Genomic DNA, 22,735 nt, shown 5'->3' on the forward strand with positions numbered 1-22,735 from the left:
GAAAAACTGTAAACAACATGGTACTTTCCTGTACAACCCACCTGTCAAAGTCAAAGCTGGTTGTTCTCACCCCGGTAATTACCTTCTCAGACTTAACACAAGGGCAAATGTTGCTTTATCATAATATAATAAATAAGACCTTAGGTAATTAGTAGCGCTGGTATATTTCTAAAATACTAAACAGACAAACAATAAACTGTGAACTTAATCACATGAGTTCTTATACAGTTTCAAGACAGGAAAATTAGAGCTCTCAGCTACAGTCATTTTAATAATCACATTGGATCTGCATTATTTATTTGTTATTACATGCTCAGCTGATTCAAGGTTGTACAATGCCTAAAATCATTCCAAAGCAAGCATACCTTTTGTCTTTTAAATTCTGACTGGATTACACAATGCATATATTTGTATTTAGTTAAATTGCTAAGTTTATTTCACACATTCCACGAAAAAGACATCAGCCATTCTCTTGATTTCCAACCAGACTAGCTTTCTTGATAGAACCCTCTGTAAGGGCGTAATTTGCTCTTTTTGATGTAAAAGCTATGCAAACCTTCAGCCAGATTCTCAATGCTTTTTGTTCTTTAGCAAATCTCTAGTACCCTCAGAATTCTCGTGGGAGACCCAGGAATTCTGGAAAGACAGTAGCTTGTAGAGGCACAAATGACAGCAGGAACCTCAATTTCTATCAACGGTTTTCGAATATGGGGGCTGCTTCCCCTTTCCTCTCTCCTGTCTGGTTACCCACCTTCCATGTTTAGATATATTCTTGACAGTATGCTTCCCCTTTCTTTCCTCCCGCCCCTGGTTTAATTCCTAAATGTTTTCTGGATTTTGTGAAAAGCATGCAGCTTGCAGAATTTGATTGATTTCACTTTAATTCTTTTTTGCTGGGAGGGGAGGGAGTTTACAGATTGACTAAAACCAGCTGAGAACCAAGAAGCCACCTTTTTCTTTCAGATAGAGACCCATCTGTTTAGTCTTGGAGCCTATGCGACTTTTAGGGCAATTCTCTGTTCTATTGTATGAAGAAAGTTCTTAAATATCATAGTTTTTTCGTTTGTGTCAACCAAAGAAATACAGAAATAAGGGCTGGTTACTTTAGTTTGCTGCTAAAATGAAAAGTAGATTTGGCTTTATTCACTGTAAAAACTAAATAATAAAGTATTCACACCAAGCGTGAATTTTTTTTTTGCCAGCAAAAGTTAAAACATCAAAGAAACCTCTTTCAAATACTAACAAATTTACTTACAAACACCTATATTTATTATTTCATAAATAGGCGCGACAGTTTCCATAAAAAAAGATTAAATACAGACACAGTATGAAGAAATAATGATACAGAGCCGTATGTAAAGGTTATAATTTAGCTGTTTCCAATCTGTTTCTGCATCTAATAAAATACCAGGTAAGCATTTGGCAGTTTTATACATAAAAGGACTTAAATGACATTTACTAACCATTACACAAAAAGTGATACAAAAAAGCAATTTTTCTGCCGTACAAAATACACGTGTTTGCACTTCCCTTCACACTAGTTTCTTTTTGTCTGATCAATGAGACAAAGCCAATTTGTTTTTAAATGAAAATCGTTTGGGAATACGGTTTTCTTTTCAAATATTTTGAAAATATAGAACTATTAGTCAGTTGTTTTAAAAATGAAGTAAAAATATGAATGTTTGCCAATTTAACCCCTATTGTGAAATCAATAAACTGGAATGAGCCAGTTTCAAATCACAATTTAGCTACAAAAACATTCACATTTTATACTCTAGGAGAGTGTGACATAGAGGCTATTTACAAACTTGCTATGACTGCTACATCAAGCCATTTAAAAAGTCTTTAGTAGTTTCATATAAACACCCATTATGAAAACCAATGGAAAATCCAGGACTTTTATCCAAGACATCTATAGTTGCTAAGGCAGTTACTATAGCGCAGCACTTCACAGCAAAAAACCAACATAAAATCTGAATGGTCCAAATTTCCTTCAGGGAAGAAGAAAAACAATGTCCATAAAGGATTACAAAAATAATAAAGAAGCAGGACTATTTCTTCCAGAGTGGGTGACCCACAAGCTCAAATGGCCCTAAGTGCTTAGCAACTTGTATTTTTCTAATAAAATGGAGAACTGCCTTGACTATACAAAGCAATCCACGGTGAAAAGACTTCCCTGAATGCCTCAGTGGAAAGAAGAGGTGTTCGGATTTTCAGGTAAGGTACAGTGCTTTGTCCCTCTGCATGCCCCTGTGCGAAGAGAAAACAGACACATGATGCCTTGTTAACAGGACAGGCTTGCTACAGGTGACCAAGGGGGACGTGTCTATCTGCTCTAGCTTGAGGGGTGGAGTTGGGCACTGGGAAAGTGCACAGTAAAAGCCAACAGGATCTAAAGGCATTTATTCTTGGAATGGTTGGAAGGATGCTTAAAAATGTCTGCTTTCACGAACATGGAACCGTTCTAGATTATCTTTTGTAAAGCAGGAAGAAATGATGGATCTTTCCAACCACCAGAGAGCAGGGCACAACATGCCTGCTATGAGAGCTGTCTGCCACCAGGTGGCGATGGCTGGCCACTTACCCGCTACTGCAGTAGTCATTCCAGTCCACGGGCTGGGCGGGAGGATTTCTGCATCCAGAGCGCACATATTCCATGGCCTGGGTGACCACTTGTGCAGCTGTAGACGTAGGATTGATTATAGTCTGATAGTCGGGAAGATTAAATCCCTGAAAGGGAAAGCAAGTCCACAAATAAGGATCAAAGTGCCTTTTTAAGAAGAAAAGCACCTAAATATTTATCCATTGTTTGCAAACACTACTGCCTTCTTGCTAGTGTCCCTGAAAGGGCAAGCTTATCCCAAGGATGCAGAAAACTTAAAACAAAGATGGAAAGGAAGTGCCCACCACCCATCTTTTTTACCTTTCCTTCGTTTAACCATGTGTTGGAAAACCTTGAATTATGCCCTTGAGCAGATGAATTGAATTTAGAAGCAATTTAAAATTTAGAAAAGGCAACTCAATCAAAACAAAGGGAAAAGGCCCTAAACCCCTCAGAGTTTATGTTTTCTATCAAGCCTAAGGATACATTAATAGTTAATCCCCAGAATATGCAACAGAATCCTTTCTGAAGGATCCGGGCAGCAGGTGGCTGAGTGTTTTATTAGACTACACCTATTCACATATTGTTCTCAAAACCCGTTTCCTTCAGTCGATCACAAAGGGACCATCTGCTTCTTCTTTTATTTGTACTTCTTTCTCAGCTAAAAATTTCATCCAAAGCTTTTTAACAGTTGTTGGACTAATATAGGGAAGGAGATTCAAAACAACTTGCCAGTGGAAAACACAGAGAAGGAAAAGTATAAGACAGAGCAAATATTTTTTAATTGCAAAGTCTATTAACTAAATAATAATCAGACTTCAGGAAGGTTCTTTTAATACACTGGTATGGTGAAGTGTTGACTTTTAATCCTTGCAGAGCTATTAAAAATTCAAGGACAGAATCTCTGAAGTAGATAGCTATATCTGGTAAACAAAAAGCATTATACGCTAAGATTTATTTTTAGCTTATCTGGTGAATTCAAGAGCAGCATAAGCAAGCTTTACTGGAAATGACCAAAAAAGCAACTTAATTAATCTTGTGGCTGTCTCTTTTGCAGCAGATTTCATACATGGTTTTTAACCACTGAAAAATCAAGGGATTTGAAAACAAATCATTCTCTATTTCCTTGCAGGGAGCTTCTTTTGAAGGCATAATATTGTTGAGATTTTTACCTTTTTTAAAAAATTCAGCAGAATGATCAGAAAATTGATTTTCAAGTAAGGCTATTTCCTTAGACTTTCATTCATTTGAGGGTACCTTGGGTAAAGACTCAAAGACATCTATTATCAAATGTCCTCAATTCTCAATATTGGGTTTAAGATATTAATTTATTTTCCATTCAAGTGATAAAGACTTCAAGCCAATGTCCACTCAAAGCCCCACCAAAGCTGCTCATCAAAGACAAATCATTGAAAAGTAGAGTAATCAGCCAGCTGGGCTATTTGACCTCACACAGACTAGAAGGAATAGAATGTTTCCTAAACTAACAACTGGCTTGTGGGAGGTAAGTTTGTTTATGCAGACACCACCTGCAGCTCCAGCCATAAACATTTTCCAAAATAGGGGAGTGAGAAGTGAGAGGTATATAACTGGATATTTGGTTCTCCAGGCCTTTCCAGGCTGACATCCTCTCTTTCTCCAGACCATCCTGTACCTCGGTGACACAAAGAGTTTCACTGGCTTCGGCAAACTATTCGTTTCATTATGGTCCCATAATGTCTTTATGGGGCTTACTGTCCAGCTTTCTGGACCTCTTTCCCGAGTGTCTCATGTGATGCTGTGTGATGCTAGGCAGACAGCAGGAAAAAGTCCCCAGAGAGAAGAGCCTCGCGATGACTTTCATTTCCGCCCCGTCATCAGGGCTGCCCAGTGACCAGAGAGTGTTTGTGTTGCTTACTGGATATTCTCAGGGTCGAACCCACAGTAGTGGGTCCATAAATCATGTGTTCCAATAAATAAATTTTAACATTGACTATTTGATGCTAATCTTGGAAAGGCCTGGGGAATATAATTGTGTAAATACCAAGGTTTTCCTATCTTTTTAATGTAAAGTTCTCCACATTGGATTTTTGCACAACCAACAAAACGTAACCTAAAAGTAAGTAAGTCTCAAAAACAGAGTAGTTGAAAATATCTTGCGTGGAAGGTATGGAAACATATGAGAAAGCAAAAAATAAATAAAAATAAATCAACCTGCTTCCATCCAACACCACACAATCAAAAAACGGAAATGACCATTTTTTTTTTTTTTCCTATTCAATGAACATGGCCCCTCAAGCTTGGGAGAGAGAATATCAGGAGAACATTAATTTTTAAGTGATCAGTTTAAGATTAAATGGGTAACTTCAGTTTATAAAACCAAAATTATGCGTTATCTACAAAGCTCAAAGATTTAAAATTCAGCTAACTTCAATGTCTAAATTTAAGATGACTAGTATTAAAACAACCAAGGACCAAGAAAAATACAAGCAAAGCCTGAAGACCATTATTTTACTTGCTTTCAATTTAGAAAATGTAACATTCTTCTGAAGACTGTATTAAGAGATGCTGAGGTCAAACCCAGAACTATGGACGTTTTTATTATTGATGTAAATATGAAACAACAATGATGATATAAATTTTTGAAAAACTGTTTGCTTAGCAGTCTAATTAAACAAGGCTGAATATTTTGCATTTTAATGCTCAAGAGAAAAATCACCAACTGTTTTGTAGCATGCCTGGAATTTTAAATTTCATTTTCTGGTGCCAGATTGAAATAAAAATAGGAAACATGATAAAGATTAATTTGATGTCAGAAGGGACATTTGCTCTTTAATTCGATTTCTGTAGCCCTAGCAGTTTTGTTGTGCCACCACAGCAAGTCCTAAAAAAGCCTGCAGCAATACCAAACAGTGATCTTCATATCCACACTTTACTGGGAACTAATTTCATTTCCTGCCTGTCTGGAGAGGTATTTTCAACAGGCATCAATGTTTTTGTCTTCACAACTGATTTATTCATCAATCTCAATGTGATTTTTTTAAACCTTTCAATTATACCCACATCCTAAAGCAGCTGTTTATTACACAAGGAAATTGAAAATCTGTCTGTGTGATATCATACAAAGATTTTTTTTCTTAAGGTTATAAAGGAAGTTGACAGATATTAATGATTTTTTTTTTTTTCTCTTAACCTCATTCGACAATATAGTGAACAAAAAAAGGAAGAAAATTGGACCAAAAAAAGCCCAGGTCTATGGGCTTACTGTATAAAATATTATTCCAGGAAAAAAACAAAAAACTATTACTCCTGGTGGACTATACAATCATTTTTGTAGGATACATTCATTTTCCAAAGGATAATAAAATAACTAAAGTAATACTGAAATATGAAACTTTACTTTAAAAATACAGGAGCCATTAACTTTCTCTCTCCTTCTCTCTTTTTCTTTGTTTGGTGTTTGAAAATGGGGACATGGCCCCCATGCCCAGGAAGCAAACATTATCAGGATAAAGATGATGGACCAGACAGGTCGAATGCTATTCATTAGCTCTACAACCACAGACTAAAGGCCCACTTTGATGACATGAACACTGGCCCCACAGACCGCTGTGACTGTAATAAGCTGAGTGACATGGAGCGGTGATGGACTCTCTGATCCTGATTGTAGGGCTGTCAACTTGTTGGGGCTTCCAGCCCCCTTAACCTGCAGATCCTACTCCAGTGACCTACCCATGAAGCTGACCTCACTGCCCAGCACTCGCCCTTCCTCACCAGGCTTCCCACTGGCCTCCCTTCCACATTTGCACAAGCCACGCCCCTCCCAGTGAGGTCCTCCAGCCAGGAGCCCCTTTTCCTTGCTACTGTTCTCTACTGGTATCTACCCTTCCCACCTTCTGATTCTTAAAGGCTGCTTCCTCCTCTCATCCACCTGCTCTTGAGAGAGGCCTTCTTTATCCATCCCAGCAAAAGACCTGCCGTTCCTCCACACACCCTGCAGTTTGCCCCCGTTTTATTTTTTCCATGGGATCCTAGTAATTTATCTGTTTATCTTATTACTACCTGCCACCCCACCCCCCGCCCCAACTCTGATGTGAGCTCCATGCATGCACAATTCACTAAATTTCTAGAGCCCAGACAGTGCCTGACACATGTTAAGGGGTTCAATTCATCTTTTTTGAATAAATGAAAAGATTTAAGACGTCCAAGGATTTGAGATTCTACAAACTAGCCTGTAATTTCTTCCAATATTTACACTTTCCTAATTTTTTATTCACTCATTTGTTCATTTGTCCCTTCAGTTATTTTATTGACTGTCTACAATGATCAAGGCATCGTTAAACGTGAGTTTAGTCACTGTGGTCTCTGCAGCTGCTCTGCCTCTCCATTTTGGGTTCATGCCGTTTTGTCTTCTATTATTAACGTAAATTGAAATCAGGTCCTACCATCTCAATAAGAACACTTTCTGAGATACACTAATAGAACTGACTTAAAGACTGCTGAGTAACTTGTCCAATGGAATCTGTTCTATTTTTTCCTATTCAGTGAAGATTCTATACGGAAAGACACATCTCTTAAGTTTCCACGTGTGGCCTTATGCAATTCTGAAATGTTGGTCACAGCCAGCTCATCTAAGGTATGAGTATAAATGGAAAATGAACTGTCTCTGAGTGGATAAATTAGTAGAAAGGTGTTCTCTCTGCACAGAGCTCTGGCCCTCAACTTGGGGAGGGGACCGTGACTTCTGTATTCTTTTCCCTGAGGAGAAACACCCCTCACTACAGCACTGTGAGCAAAACACGGGCCCTCAGCCAGGCAGCACACCTAGGCAGGACTCAACCCACATGCCTGAAGGTCGAGTCCCTCAAGGTATTAGCTCTTCACTCAAACACTATTGGTTCATTAAAATGCAAGGACACCCAAAGACTGTCCCTCTTATTGAGAGTGACGTCTGATGGAAAGAATGGCAACTGGACCCCTTGAATATCACTTGCTGGTCACAAAGCTGCAGACAAGGCAAGATGGTGGAGGTTGGCTCTTCCCCAGTGGGTCGACAGCCAGTCTGCTGACAGGTAAGTCAGCTCTCTGAGCTTTATCAATATCCTTGGCTTAGGGACCAAAGAAGACTTCAGTAAAGAGATGAGTCCTTTGCTCTCCACAACCATTCAATCTCAGAACTAACTAGGATGTAAAGACCCTCCCAATTCTTAGAAGAAATTGTTAAGAATTGACAAGAATGATTAAGAGTGAGAGGCAGCATGCCTAGCGTTTAAGAATCCAGGCTCTGGGCTTCCCTGGTGGCGCAGTGGTTGGGAATCCACCTGTCAATGCAGGGGACACGGGTTCCAGCCCTGGTCTGGGAAGATTCCACGTGCTGCGGAGCGACTAAGCCCGTGCGCCACAACTACTGAAGCCCGCGTGCCTAGAGCCTGAGCTCCGCAACAAGAGAAGCCACCGCAATGAGAAGCCCGTGCACCGCAACGAAGAGTAGCCCCTGCTCGCCACAAGTAGAGAAAGCCCGTGCGCAGCAACAAAGACCCAGCACAGTCAAAAATAAATTAAAAAAAAAAAAAAGAATCCAGGCTCTGATTGCTGAACAGAGTTGGGTTTGAATTCTAGCTCTGACCTTACGGGCACGTGACTCAACTCTGCTGAGCTTGAGTCGCCTCACCTGTGAAATGAAGGCAACGTCAGGACCTGCACTGTAAATTTTCTGAAATTAAAGACGAGGTAAGGTAATGTATGAAGGTTTGTCATTGTCATCTCTTGGAAGTCCTGTCTACAATGACAATCCTACAAATGAATTTACTACATGTGGCTGCTCTTTCTGCCTCCTCTCCACCCCACTGTGGCAAACTCTAGGCTCGAATTCCACAGAGGGCTAGATATCGCTCCCGCAGGAAGACTATGCTTGCATATTTAATTACAGCTCTGGGACAACAGAGTCACTGGATTATAAAAGCGAGAGATTAACTTGATATGTTTTATAGGCTTTACCTTGATCTATTTTGTTAAAACAAGTTTTTAGGATGTTTAAATGCTTTATGTTCAGTTTACATCATTTGCTCCTTATTCTCAAATTTTAAAATAACACCAAAATCCAAAAGAAAAACTTGATTTCAAAGAAAAGTTAAGATAAGATTGCACACAAATGGTTTCCATAATTGGGGGGTGGACAGGGAGGCTTCCAAACCTCCTGTGTTTTCTAATCTATGTAGAAGCCAGATATCTATTTATAATAATTTTTTTTTTTTTTTTTTTTTTTTTTTTGCTACGCGGGCCTCTCACTATTGTGGCCTCTCCCTTTGCGGAGGACAGGCTCCGGACGCGCAGGCTCAGCAGCCATGGCTCACAGGCCCAGCCACTCCGCGGCATGTGGGATCTTCCCGGACTGGGGCACGAACCCATGTCCCCTGCATCGGCAGGCAGACTCTCAACCACTGTGCCACCAGGGAAGCCCCAGATATCCATTTTTAAATACAACGCTGGTTAACATTTTCATTTCTTAGGACTCTTAAGGGTGTACCAAATTTGGTATTTCTGACTAGAAATAGTGGGCCTGATTTCATCTTGCAGCATTTATTGGACTCAACGGGCATATCATCAAGACTTTCTCATTTCCAAACAATATATGCATATATTTTAAAGGTAGACTTCTCAACCCCGAAGAGATCTTTAGCAGTAGTGGCATCTGAAAACAAAAAATGTACTTTACTCAAGAGGCAGAAAACAGGAAGGGTGATTAGAAACATGAAGCAAAACGGGTACCGTGGGAAAGAAGTCAGGGATTATGAAAAGCAGAAGCTACTGTGATGGTATGAGGCTGCCCAATTCACCCTCTGTAAATTACTTTTCGGGAAGCAGATATTTGTTGAAGATCTTCCATCCTCTCTCCACTTAAACAGAAGAACGGACAAGCCCCCCAACCCCGCCCCCGCCGGATGAACAGACCCTCCAGCACCTCTGAAGGGGAGTCCAGTGCGCGGCGCGGCGTGGCACATACCTGCTGCATGGTCGGGGAGTGTAAGGCGGGCTGGACCTGCATGGGGAGCTGAGTCCCAAGGGGCTGCTGCATGTTGAGATGCTGGTGAAGAGGGGGGCTGATCTGGAGGGGAGGAGCGGGGGACACGGCCATGTTTGCTATAGAGACAGTCACTGGCATTTGGTTATTGGCCTTGGGGGCTATGCTCCTGGGGAGACTGGGATGCATGGTGGTTAGGTGAGGGTTCATGCCTGGTTGTTGGTGATAGTGAGAACTTAGGTACAGAGCTGAGTGGGCCTGGCCGGGCCCAGGGAACACTGACGGCGGCTTCGAATTAATCAGCTGCGGAGGCTGAGGTGTCTTCACGTCAACAGGTTCGCTGTAGCTCTGTGGAGGAACAAACAAGAGCAGAGTCAAGAGACGGACACACGGGTGTTGCTTTTCCTTAGGAAGATGCTCTGTGAGTTCACTCGTGAACGTTCACGTGAATCAACACCTGTTACTACTCTTGACTCTCAAAAACTCCTCCTTCATCATTTGCCACGTGACTCTATGCAAGTCTGAGCTCATTTCACCTCTTTTATAAAATCTAAAACAACGTATGATGACATTTTTGTTTCTTTGCTTAAATGCTAAGCTCTAATTTGGTGACTTTTCTCATCATCCAAAGAGAGATAAAAAGATGAGGGGTGGGGTGGATGCTATCAGTGCCCTAATAGGAATTACCAGCCAGTGTGGCTCACTTGGAAAGGAAGTCACTTCTGGAGTTCTTCTGTTGATTGTATGTTTAGTTTTTTATTTTTCCTTTTTATATTCTCAAAGAGCCTTGGCATAGATATTTGCACAAAGAAACAAAGTTGGTTGATGGAACTGGATAAGGAAGAAAAGAGTTCAAAAATACCTTTCTGAAGTCATATAAAACCACATTAATATATCTTCAAAGTAACCATAGAACACATTTTGATTTTTTAAAGAGTTGGTGATGAATTATCCTCAATAATGAACTGGATAAAAATAATCTCTCTTAGAAATTTTAGACTCCATCATAAGTTAATATAATTTTGCCCTAACTTTTTTCACACCTTCACACGGTCATTTCCTAATAATCTTTTAATTGACTTAAAACTACACATTTCAGTGGAAGCTGAAAAGCGTCAAGAATGAACCCCAAAGCATTTCTTCTTGGGCATGAACCTGCCTACTTCTGGTGAGAGGAAGAGGCTGATAAACAAATGGTGAAAGGTGAAACCAGCTGGAGAAAGAAAATGCTGAAATGTCCTTCTGGAGAAAAAAGTCACTTGGTCAAAACAAGGTCTTGAGGATGCATCTGTGCCCTTGTTCTGTGACCCTGATGTCATGCTTCTTCCGCTGATAAGTCAGCACGAGCTTCTTGTTACCTAGAACTGTAGGGCCTTCCTGGGCTCCCCTTGCTGGGTCTCCGCACAGCACTGTGGACAGACGGGCACGTTCACGAGTCCGGCTCATCATGCACAGCGCTGTGAGACTCCGCGTGGGAACTTCATTGCACAAGGCAGCCAGCAACGCAACTCATTTCCTCCCAACAGTGTAGGAAAACTGAGTGGGAGCCACAGTAAGAACGGTGCTGCATGTGTGCTGAGCGGAGGAGGCCAGGCTGGGGTGAGCACTGGTGGCCTCACATACTCTCCCTATAGGACGGACACAACTGCCATCTCTAAAAACATGTCAGCCATGGAGATGCGGGGTCCTGTGAGACTCTATTTTACTTCAGGCAGCGTAGATAGTAAGGTGAACCCTAAAGAACTCAAGCTCCCCAAAGAATCCTCTCATTATACTATTTTTCTCTGTGTTAGTAGTGATACAGATTTTCTGAAATAGGAATAGACATTCAGACTCCCTACTTTCCGCATTAACATGAAAGAGGTCAAAAACTCTTCACAAAAATTTTCAAGGGGAGGCTTTAGACCAAAGAAGCTTTATGAAATGTAGTACCTAAAAGGTGCTTTCAATTAAAAAAAAAAAAAAAAACTTAAGTCATTTTCTTTTTTTTGGTTCCATTTAAAAATTCTTATTGTTGATGTGCAGAGCAGTGAACAATTCAAGGAAAAGGTCAAATGGGTTAACTCAGGCTGTGTAAACAGTGACTAGCTTTACATCAGAATAACAGGTACTGCGGTGATATGCCTCAAAAGTCATTCCATATATGCCAAGAAGATTATGTGCTTTTTGTGTGTCTGTGCGTTTAAGTCACGAGGCAAAGTGTTTTCACTGTGTTTGCATTCCCTCTTCTTTGACCTAGCACAGAAGGGCTAATTTCATATTTAGTTACATATTACATCAACTTCATACAGGAAAGGAACAATTACACAATGACCAGATAGCTACAAAAATTAATACATGTTAGTGTGTCTTCTTTTTGGCCTTAGAGTTGCTTTAATTTAAACAGAAGAAAAATCACTCACAATTCCCATACTGTCAAAACTATAAAATCTATGTAGTTGTAAAATGTTTTCACTTTGTATTTCTGTAGCCAATAATCACATCATTATCTAGTGATATGGCACACACAGAGAGCAGTAGATAGGTAGCCTGAGCTTGTATGTACACATGTGTGTGTACGGGAACACAACATGACAGGTTCAGATATGATCATACGATCGTCCCAGGAATTCCAACAAGGTAATTAAAAATATATTTAAATTAAACAAACCTAAAGGGATATACTTATGCTACACTTAGAAATCACTGATTGTAGTGGGTACAGATGCTTAGCAAGCAGTTGGGCTGGCTTCATGGGCCAGAAGCCAGTCCTAGCAAGCAGCTCTAGGGACAATAACCACTTTGCCCCCCACTGACACAGTTTCCAAGTTGTATTAGAGGGGGTTTGTGGAAACATAAATGTCCTTAAAAAACAAGTTTCCATGACAAAATATGCGTGGGAAGAGCACTGGGCCACATCAGGTTAAGAGGGGGCCTCTCCTGCAGGACTTGTCAGAGTCTTGAGTGTGTTAAGGTACACTGTGAATCTCCCAGGGACCATCACAGAAGTCTTTCCTCAGTGGCCATTTCACTGAAATAGTCTTCAATGGAAAACACTGGTTCAGAAGAAGAATTAATAAATTACACATGCATATTTAAAATGACAAATAGAACATACATTTCAATTTAAATAGTCATATTTCTTGCCTCAAATAAACTAACTTGTATTGCCCCCAAATGCATATATAAATTACATCCATCCAGGTGTAAAACCAAAATTATCCTTTGTTTCATGTTTACTGGAATACTATCTGCATAGAGAATTTCATATTCTAGGCCAAGGACAGTGACACCACTTCCTGAAGGAATTAGGAAGTCAGGAACTTCTCAGCTATAGCCTGGAAGAGCTAAGGCGTGGATACATTAAGGCAAATTCAAAATAAACCATGAACCAAATTCTCCTGAATTCCACTTTCTAAATAAAAACATGCGGTCTGATGTATAGTTAGATGATAGATAGATGTAGAGATAGAGATACAGACAGATAGATACAGAAACAGACAGTAACCTACTTGAGGTACTTTACTGCCAACCTTGAGAAGACTCTCCTCATGGTAACTAAACACAAAACATTTTGTCTATCCAGCCGTTAGTCTGTCGTTTGTCTTCTCAATTCTAAAGCATGTAGAGATCAGTACTGTTAAACCTATTTTGAAATAGTAGTAGTTTTTAATCACGAGAAGGACTATAATGAAGTCAAATTAAACAGATTTCCAAAACCAAGGATTTAGACAACACTTGAAACAATTTTTAACACAGAGAGAGAAAGAGTTTTTGGGAAGTTACATGTTTTCTCTGTATTTTCGAAGTCGTTGAATATGACAAGATAAATAATAACACATCTAGCTACGTGCCTAGACATGGCAGGCACTCCACTGGGGGTTCTCTCCCTGCATTCTCTCTTCACCATGATGTCCTGCACCAACAGGAAAGTTTTTTTTTTTTTTTTTTCTGGCTGTGCAGCTTGCAGGATCTTAGTTCCCCCACCAGGGACTGAACCTGGACCCCGGCAGTGAGAGCACTGAATCCTAACCACTGGACCACCAGGGAATTCCCAGGAAAGGATTTTTTAAAGGTCGGGACTGGAATCTTGTGTGTCCCACGCATCTGACACAGTGCCAAGTATAGAGAAGACAAATATGTTTGTTGAGTGACTGAGTGACTGTTCTTTAACAATACTGCAAGCAGTCACTGCTGCCCTGGCTGATATTCCTGACAAGACATTCTGTTCCTCTTCCTAAGGGGTAAGGAAAGATCTGAGATCTTTGAAAACCCACAGGGTATCAGATTGATCTTCATTCTCTGCTCTCATCATGAACCACACCCTTCCAGAAGAAATGAGAAATTATAACCCTTAGCTTTGCCCTTTGGTTAGGTACCATGTGCTTTGTTCCCCACTGGATCTTGGGTGGATGGCGGGAAGCAGGGAAGCTTACCGCATTTCATCCATATTTTGAGAATTTGTATCTTTATGTAGAGATTCATTCACTTAGAAAGGGAAAAAAACCTGCTTCTAGCTTCACTTCTGATGAATTCTTAATCAGACTAATACAACAGACCACCTATTAATTACAGAGATATTTTATTGTTTTGGAAGATAGGCAGAACAAGTTCATTTTCCATAGCAAAGTGTCATGAATTCACAGCAAAGCGTCATGACTAAATGGAAATATGAAGAAATCATAAGCTTAATATCCTCTCACCGTCATTTTCTTCCAATTAAACTATGAAAGCAAGGCTACTATTTTGCAAATAATGACATTGCATATGAAGATCTCTATACCTTCCATTCAGAAACTAGAATTACTTTCTCATACAGTCTAAATCATTTAAATTTGTTTCTAATCTCAAACGCATTAACCACATTTATTTAGTGGTGTGTGCTTTGTGTCGGTCACCTGCCAAATAGGACCCTATCAGTGTATACACAACTGAAAATCCACCCTCGAGTGTGACATTTTCATGGGATGAATGTGTATTTGCTATTGGTTTATAAGCTCTATTTCCTGTTTTCTTTGGGGCCCCTGATTCTAAAGGATGTTTTCTATAAGCAAAATGGAATGTGTGTGGGGGGTGCTCAATGAAAACCTTTTGGGTCTTTTCAGTAGTCTTTCACAAAGGATACGACTCTATAAACATTAAGGTACTTCTTATTAATCAAGTTGTTGATTGTCCAAGATAGTTTCAATCCCATTTACTTTGTATAATGAAGATAATACTGCATAGTCTATAAATGCTCCCTTTCTGGGACGGTAAGTGCTATAAAAATGAAAGATTGACAAAGCAATTGTTATTTAAAACAGCAAAGTATAAACACAAGACATAAAGCTCAGTGGAAATAACAATATAGGAGGCGCTGAACCAAATCAGATTAATAGTTCATCTAATTTGATTCTTGTTTCCAGTGCTGACCAATACTTGATGCATTGGAAATTAAACAAAATGTACGCACCTACTCAACTGTGTATTGTTACTTTTGGAAGGAAAATTCTTCTTGGTACTTGCAGGTGATTAGCTTACACCCTGAAGCATGAGATTTTATTATCTTTAAATCACGATCTGGGCTTACAGAGCTGCAAATTTTATGTTAACAGTCATAAAATGATCCATCCTATTTTCATATTCAGACTAAGTATTGTCTCAATAGCTCTCTTCAGCGTGAATTCTATAAGTTACTTTCATCCTGTAAAAAGAAATCATTTGTTTCAAATTTACTATCCTTTAATTGAACTGAGAATTGTGTTTCTTTACTATCGTTCATGGCAACAAAGAACTTACTAAATTTAGTTCAACACTGTCCTATACTGTACATTATAAAAAGCTTCCATCCACCTCTGTAAGTTTCGGCACCCCAGCTCAAGGTAGAGACAAAATCTCATATTTGATGTGTGACCTTAAAGTCATGAATCTGATTACTTATACTGAACATACAGGAACATGTTCATCCAAACACTGTCTCTTTCCAGGCTGGCACTTCTGAGCAGCTGTACGGTTATTTCAATAATGCTGCTTTTACTTGGAATACTTGGGAACTTCCGTACAGGATTTTCTTCAGTGCCTGTGGGACATGGGACATCCCTTTACATATCCTCAGACAACTCTTTGTCTTTTGGTGGTGAATTTGATTTTTGGAAACAGCTAATAGTCACTTGAAGCTAAGTCTGTTGGATGTATATGGGTGATGTTTGGGGAAAAGAATGAGGTGTGAAAACCATGTGACAGTGTTGACTTGCTAAGGTGGCTCATAAACTTTTGCGGAGTGCGGTTCTAAAAGAGGAGCTGCCAAAGCCTTCTGAACTCTGGGGCAATAATAAAGTAAGTTTGTAGCCGCCCAAGGTGAGTCCTTTGAATGCAACACTCATTTTGGGAATATGAATTCTGGTCTATGCGGTAAGATAAAGCTAGTTCCCGTTGCTTTAAAGTTATACATTGCTTTCAACATAATTTAGGCTCGTGTCTAGGAATTCCTGAGTCTATGGAAAAACTGTATTTCCTTAAGGTTTACCTAACAGTCCAACCCAAAATGATCTGAAATAGCATGTAAAACCGCTCCAGCTCAGAAACCATAGGCTCCACAATGGCATATTGTCTTGACCCTCAAACTATTCGTAGGCTTCCTCAACTAAAGGCTCATAAAGACATTTCAATTAAGGAACCCGTGTAGGTGATTGTTTTAAATGTCTAGATCATTTTTTATCTTTATAAAAGAATATATGTATGAAGCAAGTTTTTCTTGTTTTAATGCCGCTTTAAAAGTTTCTTTGTATCAAAGCAGCCTTGCAGACATTGAGAATATGATCCAGCTATATCGCGAATCATATACAAAACTCTCCTAGTTCTTTGTGCACCTATCAATAACGTTAACCATAAAATTGATAGTAATAATAATTGCTGGTATTAAGTGCTCTCCTGTGTTCAAGATCCTGAATCATGCAGTTTATATAGAGTTTCCTATTTTATTTTAATGGAAACCTAATGATGTAGGTCCTATTATCTTCTCTGTTTAGCACATTAGAAAATTGAGACTTTAAATAGCTGAATAACGTGCATAAAAGCAAGCAGTTAGGAAGTGAGAAACCTGGAATTTGAACCCAGATGGAGCTGCCCCGAGGGCGTGGGGACGTTTCTGACCCCCGAGGACTCGTTTCGAGTGACACTGGTAGTGCGTTAAAGGTTTTTACTGCTTCCCTTGGTGCCTGGGGAAGCACAGGTGCTGAAGATGCCTTCAAGATAGTCTCCAAACCTTATTTATAAACCTTTGCTTCCCACTTCTAAATTTCTCAATGGAAAGAAACTGTTTGCCTAAATAATCCAAGAGTTTGGTAATGCTCCCTGTTCAGATTAAATTCCTCTAGGGTAACATGGTGTCTCCATTCTTGTTCTGGATTCAGAGAAAACGGAGCACAAGGAACCAGTGCCCATGCCTGACACCCATCATGGGGTGAACAGGCCCACACCTGTGTTTTTCAGGCTTAGAAATGTCAAATCCACTCTTCTCTGCTACTATCTCCTGCCCTCCCTTTTCAGTTGCTTTATGACTCTTTCCTCTGCAATCTCTCCAACTTCCCTCTTTAAATCATAGAGTCTAAAACTGAACAGGTTAGTTTTTCCAGGTCTTACCCGGGCTGTGTTTGCAGCTGCCAGTGCTCCCTTTCCCGTGTCCTTCACTGCGCGTGTGTTTCCACGGCAGAGGGGCTGTGCTGGGCGGGTCTGTCACCGAGCGGATCTAACCCTGGGTGGGTCTGTCACTGGCTCCACGTGACTAGGTAAAGCACGTGCACAGCTGAACAGCAAGGCACAGAACAAGGCTTCCTAAACATTCCGCAGGTCCCAGCATCCTCTGAGGGTCTCGGGCCGGCCTCTGGTGGAAGGGAGGGGCAGGCTTCTACCCTCATCCCCAGCCTCATTTAAACGAGAACACCTTGACTCTTGGCTGTCTAACACGTAAGAGTTGGCACAGAATTTTACTGAGGATAAGAAGAGGCCGTAGTGCTAAAGATATAAAAACCGACAGTCACCCAGGGTAGAGAGAAGCCTACAAGCTTTGGAACCGGAGAGCGAGGACTGTGAGTTCTCCCTCTGCTACCACCAGCCTCTCCTTCCTCTCTTAGACTCTCTCCAAGTCACTTTGTCTCTCTGCCTAGAGACTGTCTAGAAAATGGGGCTAAATCTCACTTTGTAGGGTTATTGTGATGATGAGTAGAAATATATGTAAAATGCCAAGCACAGCGTGGGACACACAGAAGCTACTCGATGGCAAGGTGCCATTTGTATTTGTCTTGTTACTGAAAAAAATTCGGTGTCCAGCTGAGAGTGTGTCTGTATTGTCATTTTCAAGTACAAAGGTTAGAATATTCTACTACGACTGAGCTTTTTTATTTTGGGTTAATTTCAATTTTACTCGGGTCTGAAGTCATGTTAATTAATATGCCGGGTTAGATGGTATATAATTCATTTAAGCTAAAATGTAATTGAAAGGAGAGGTGCATTGTTAATCCTATGACTCAGTCTCTTGGATGGAGCCAATATTCACTGGCTGCTTCTATTTCTTGTTTATGTTCTGTAAGAAACAGCTAATTTTAGAGTAGTGAGAAGCAGTTACTTTTAGAGTACAGTTTCAAACCTCTCAAGTATCATGAAACACTCTGATCTGTTGTGCTCATCTTTGGGCTCTCAGCACCAAGTCCTGTGCCTGATGTGGAAAAGGTGCTGTGCAGCTCTGGCTGGGATGCAGACTAGGGCCTGGAGTGGAAGCAGTGAGAAGTAGCCGACTTGACGTGGTTACACTTTAGCGAGGGCAAGAGCTGTTGGCCCAGGGATACAAGGCCTTATTGGATGAAACACATTTGCATAGAAAACTGGTACCAAAATACGTAGCTCTGGAGGAGTAAATCAAAATTGCCAGTGAGAACTTAGGGAACCGGACACAGAGCTTTGGCTAATACAGTATTTCACTGACAAAAGTGACCTTAGGAAACCATCAACAAAACAAAAAGACAAACTGTGGAATGGGAGAAAATGTTTGCAAATGATGAAACCAACAAGGGGTTAATCTCCAAAATACACAAACAGCTCATACAACGCAATATCAAAAAACCAAACAATCCAGTCAAAAAATGGGCAGAAGACCTAAATAGACATTTCTCCAAAGAAGACATACAGATGGCCAAGAGGCACATGAAAAGATGCTCAACATGGCTAATTATTAGAGAAACGCAAATCAAAACTACAATGAGGTATCACCTCACGTGCGTCAGAATGGCCATCATCAAAAAGTCTACAAATAACAAATGCTAGAGAGGGTGTGAAGAAAAGGGAACCTTCCTACACTGTTGGTGGGAATGTAAATCGGTGCAGCCATCATGGTAAACAATAGGGAAGTTCCTTAAAAAACTAAAAATAGAGCTACCATACAATCCAGCAATCCCACTCCTGGGCATATATCTGGAAAAGATGAAAACTCTAACTAAAAAAGATACATGCACCCCAATGTTCACAGCAGCACTGTTTACAAAAGCCAAGACACGGAAACAACCCAAATGCCCATCAACAGATGACTGGTTTAAGAAGATGTGGTATATATATACATATATATATGTATATATCATGGAATATTACTCAGCCATAAAAAGAATGAAATACTGCCATTTGCAGCAACATGGATGGACCTAGAGATTGTCATACTAAGTGGAATCAGTTAGAGAAAGACAAATACTAAATGATATCACTTGTAAGTGGAATCTAAAAATAATAAAATGAATCTAATATATATAAAACAGAAACAGACTCACAGACATAGAAAACAAACTTTGGGGAAAGGGGAAAGAAAGCGGGGGCCAGGGGGATAAATTAGGAGTATGGGAATAACAGATACAAACTACTATACATAAAATAGATAAGCAGCAAGGATCTGCTATGTAGAACAGGGAACTACATTTACTATCTTGTGATAACCTATAATAGAAAGTAATCTGACCAATATATACAACTGAATCACTTTGCTATACACCTGAAACTAACACAGTATTGTAAATAAACTACTTTAAGTGGGCTTAGAAGAGAGAAGGTCGATGCTCCATCCTGACTTCTGGGGCAGGAGATTAGGGAAGCAGGTTGAGCGCCCTGTCAGGACCTGGGGACAGCATGGCCCAGCACAAGGACTGAGGGAGTGGGAGGTCAACACAGGGCTTGGGCACTTGTTGCCTATGTGATACTTTTCCTCTTCAGTGAAATGTTGACAATCAAGCCTACTTTGAGGGGTAAGGTATGGGGAGTGAGGGAAGTCATTCACATAAAGTTATCTTTTAAAATATAAATCCGATCACGCCATCCCCCTACTGGAACCCATTCAGTGGCGTCCCTTTGTACAGAAAATTAAACCCAGCTCCTTTCCCCGTCCTGCAAGGCCTTCGTGACTTGGCCGCTGCCCATCTTCCCAGCTTCATCTCAAACCACACTCCCCTGTTGGCTCAGCTCCAGCCACACTGACCATTTCTCCATCCAAGGAGGTATTTTTGTCCCCCGAGCCTGCATTTGCTGCACTGCCTGGTTAGCTCTGTCCCAGGCTCCCTGGGTCCTGCAAGCTCCTGTCTTTCTTTGCTCTCAGCTCCAGGGTCATATCTTCAAAGAGGAGTCAGCAGACCACCCTATCAGATGCCTTCCTTGATTTCCCAGAAGGCTTCGATTCACAAAGATCTTGGTCATTCATTAACTTATGCTTTCACTAGTGGTCTCCCCGGATTGAAGAGAAAGTTCTTTAAGTGCAGAGGACACACCTGCCAGTACTCCACTGCGTCCTCCGAGCCTGGCCCAGCGCTCGGCACAGATCACATGCCCAGGGAAATTCACCAAATGAACACATGAACGAGTGAATGGAGAAGATGGAGCTCGGCTGTCACATTGTGGTTGCCTGGATTGGTGACTGTTATTACCATGTAGCATTTATGATTGCACCTTTTTTTTTTTTTTAAGAAGATGTTGGGGGTAGGAGTTTTTATTAATTAATTAATTTATTTTTGCTGTGTTGCGTCTTCATTTCTGTGCGAGGGCCTTCTCTAGTTGTGGCAAGCGGGGGCCACTCTTCATCGCGGTGCGCGGGCCTCTCACTATCGCGGCCTCTTGTTGCGGAGCACAGGCTCCAGACGCGCAGGCTCAGTAGTCGTGGCTCACGGGCCCAGTCGCTCCGCGGCATGTGGGATCCTCCCAGACCAGGGCTCGAACCCGTGTCCCCTGCATCAGCAGGCAGATTCTCAACCACTGCGCCACCAGGGAAGCCCCTATGATTGCACCTTTAGATCTTTCAGAATAGGGAAATAATTTATAACATACTAAAAAAAGTATAACAGAAAAATATATGTGTAAACATGAATGGCTGCTATTTTCCTTGTGATAATTTTAAATGGAAAAGCAATGGATTTTTATATATGTTTCTGTGTGCAATCAGCGGATAGGCTGGTAAATTTGCTGCACGTGTCTGCAAGGTTATACTGCAAATATCCCATTCACATACAACATCAGAAGACCATTTTTCTAACCTGGAGAGGGTGTTTATAAGTATGCTTCATTCTGTATACATACAATAGATAGTTGTACATAAATAGACATTCAACAGCTCCAGCAAAATCCCTGCTGCCAAAGAGAAGAAAAACGTCAGAGTAAGCTATAAAGAAAGTGCTTGGTTTTTTTTAAATGTAGAAATGGCAATTCGCAGCATTTATACAAATTGCCGTATACTGAGGGTTGCAACTCTGAGAATGAATAGTAAGAAAAGTTGCAGCTAAGAGCAAATCTGAGGACACTTGTTTTGAAAGTAAAGCTTAGTCAGTATTATAGCATTCTGGCAATCTGCATAACATTAAACAGAGCGCTTTGTATTGGGATTGACACTTCATGTATTGATTTTCTCATATGTAAAATGTTCTGACTAAAACTTCTATTTAAAATGCTCAAGAAGAAACTTATCTTGGATGAAATAAGAAGAATTCATATGCCCCCTTACATCTTGGGCATATTAATCTGAATAATACCAAGTAACTATACAACCCAATTGTTGGATGGATCTAATATTTTGCACCTTGTTTTTTTGCTATAATTTTACATACATGCTGTGAATTCTATAAATATACAGAAATGTGTGATGGTATCAGCAGAAAATATAAACAGCTTCAAAAGAAGTTAGAAAAATTAGAAAGTGTGAGATCCATAGTGAGTTAGTACAGATAAGCTAGGAATTTTAAGGTTAAATAATAAATATTAAGTTTTCCCACAATGTCATACCTTAGAAGTGGAATGCAAAGTTGCACTAGGCCAACAGTGTACCGAAATTTCTTATGCATTTGTATTTTGTGCTCCTTTTTCTTCTCTGTATCATATATTCAGTATATGTTTTCCCCAAGAAAAACAAACTTATATAATTACTTTAGAGTTGTTGGAATGGGAGTGGATATTTGTGGATAAAATAGAAAGTCTTTTCATGGGTGAATGGCATGAAGTCCAGAGCCCCACCCGCACTGAGCTGGGTACCAGTCACATCTGGACTTAAGACGCCACAGTGTCCTGTGCTCACAGCTTCAGCCCTGTCTCTGAGGTTACCTGACTGAGAAATCTATAAAAGGAAATACAGCTTTAATAATCCAACACCAAACAGAGTTAGCTCCTGAGTCTTTATACCAGCAAGGGCTCGTATTTGAGATATTCTAAAGCATAAACTATTTTAGTGGTGCTTTCATTTTCAAAGGAAATGATGCATTTTTTTCATTTGTTCGTTTGTTTTGGTAGGCTTACATTCTGATGTTGTTGTAATGAGGCTAGGATTAAAGACAGTTGGCATCTCCTCAGCAAAGACCAATGGGATGGGGTCAGGGTGGAGGGCAATTTAAGCGTGGAACATGGTGAAACAGAAAGTTGGTTAGGGATTAAGAATGCACTGTGACTAACCCACAAAATCAGTAATCCACAGGTGGGCAATAGTACACAAAAGGATGGATGGAATGACACCAGAGGATGTTGTTCTGGTCCTCTAGGTATGAACAAATATTTTCATAACATATAGCTTTGTTTAGGATTTACTTTTTCTTCTTCAGCAAAGGAGATTGTGCAGAAATACTAAAGTAATCTTTTATGCTTTCACATGACCATCAGAGTCTGCAATGAGA

At 40.4% G+C, this 22,735-nt stretch overlaps 1 protein-coding gene across 2 annotated transcripts in view; it reads right to left on the minus strand.

The window, feature by feature from the left end:
* Nucleotides 1-217: 217 nt before the first annotated feature.
* TOX (thymocyte selection associated high mobility group box) overlaps nt 218-22,735 on the minus strand; it is a 296,795-nt gene continuing 274,277 nt past the window's right edge. The window contains exons 6-8 of one of the 2 annotated variants that reach the window (XM_060116132.1): nt 9,585-9,950; nt 2,585-2,730; nt 218-2,250 (exon numbers count right to left, since the gene is read on the minus strand). In XM_060116132.1, coding sequence (XP_059972115.1) covers nt 2,214-2,250; nt 2,585-2,730; nt 9,585-9,950 — 549 coding nt within the window. In that variant the 3' untranslated portion in view covers nt 218-2,213. The remainder of the gene's footprint in view (nt 2,251-2,584; nt 2,731-9,584; nt 9,951-22,735) is intronic. The other variant, XM_060116131.1, reaches the window with a different exon arrangement.

The sequence above is a fragment of the Mesoplodon densirostris genome, chromosome 13 (genome assembly GCF_025265405.1).
Source record: "Mesoplodon densirostris isolate mMesDen1 chromosome 13, mMesDen1 primary haplotype, whole genome shotgun sequence".
Taxonomy (NCBI): domain Eukaryota; kingdom Metazoa; phylum Chordata; class Mammalia; order Artiodactyla; family Ziphiidae; genus Mesoplodon; species Mesoplodon densirostris.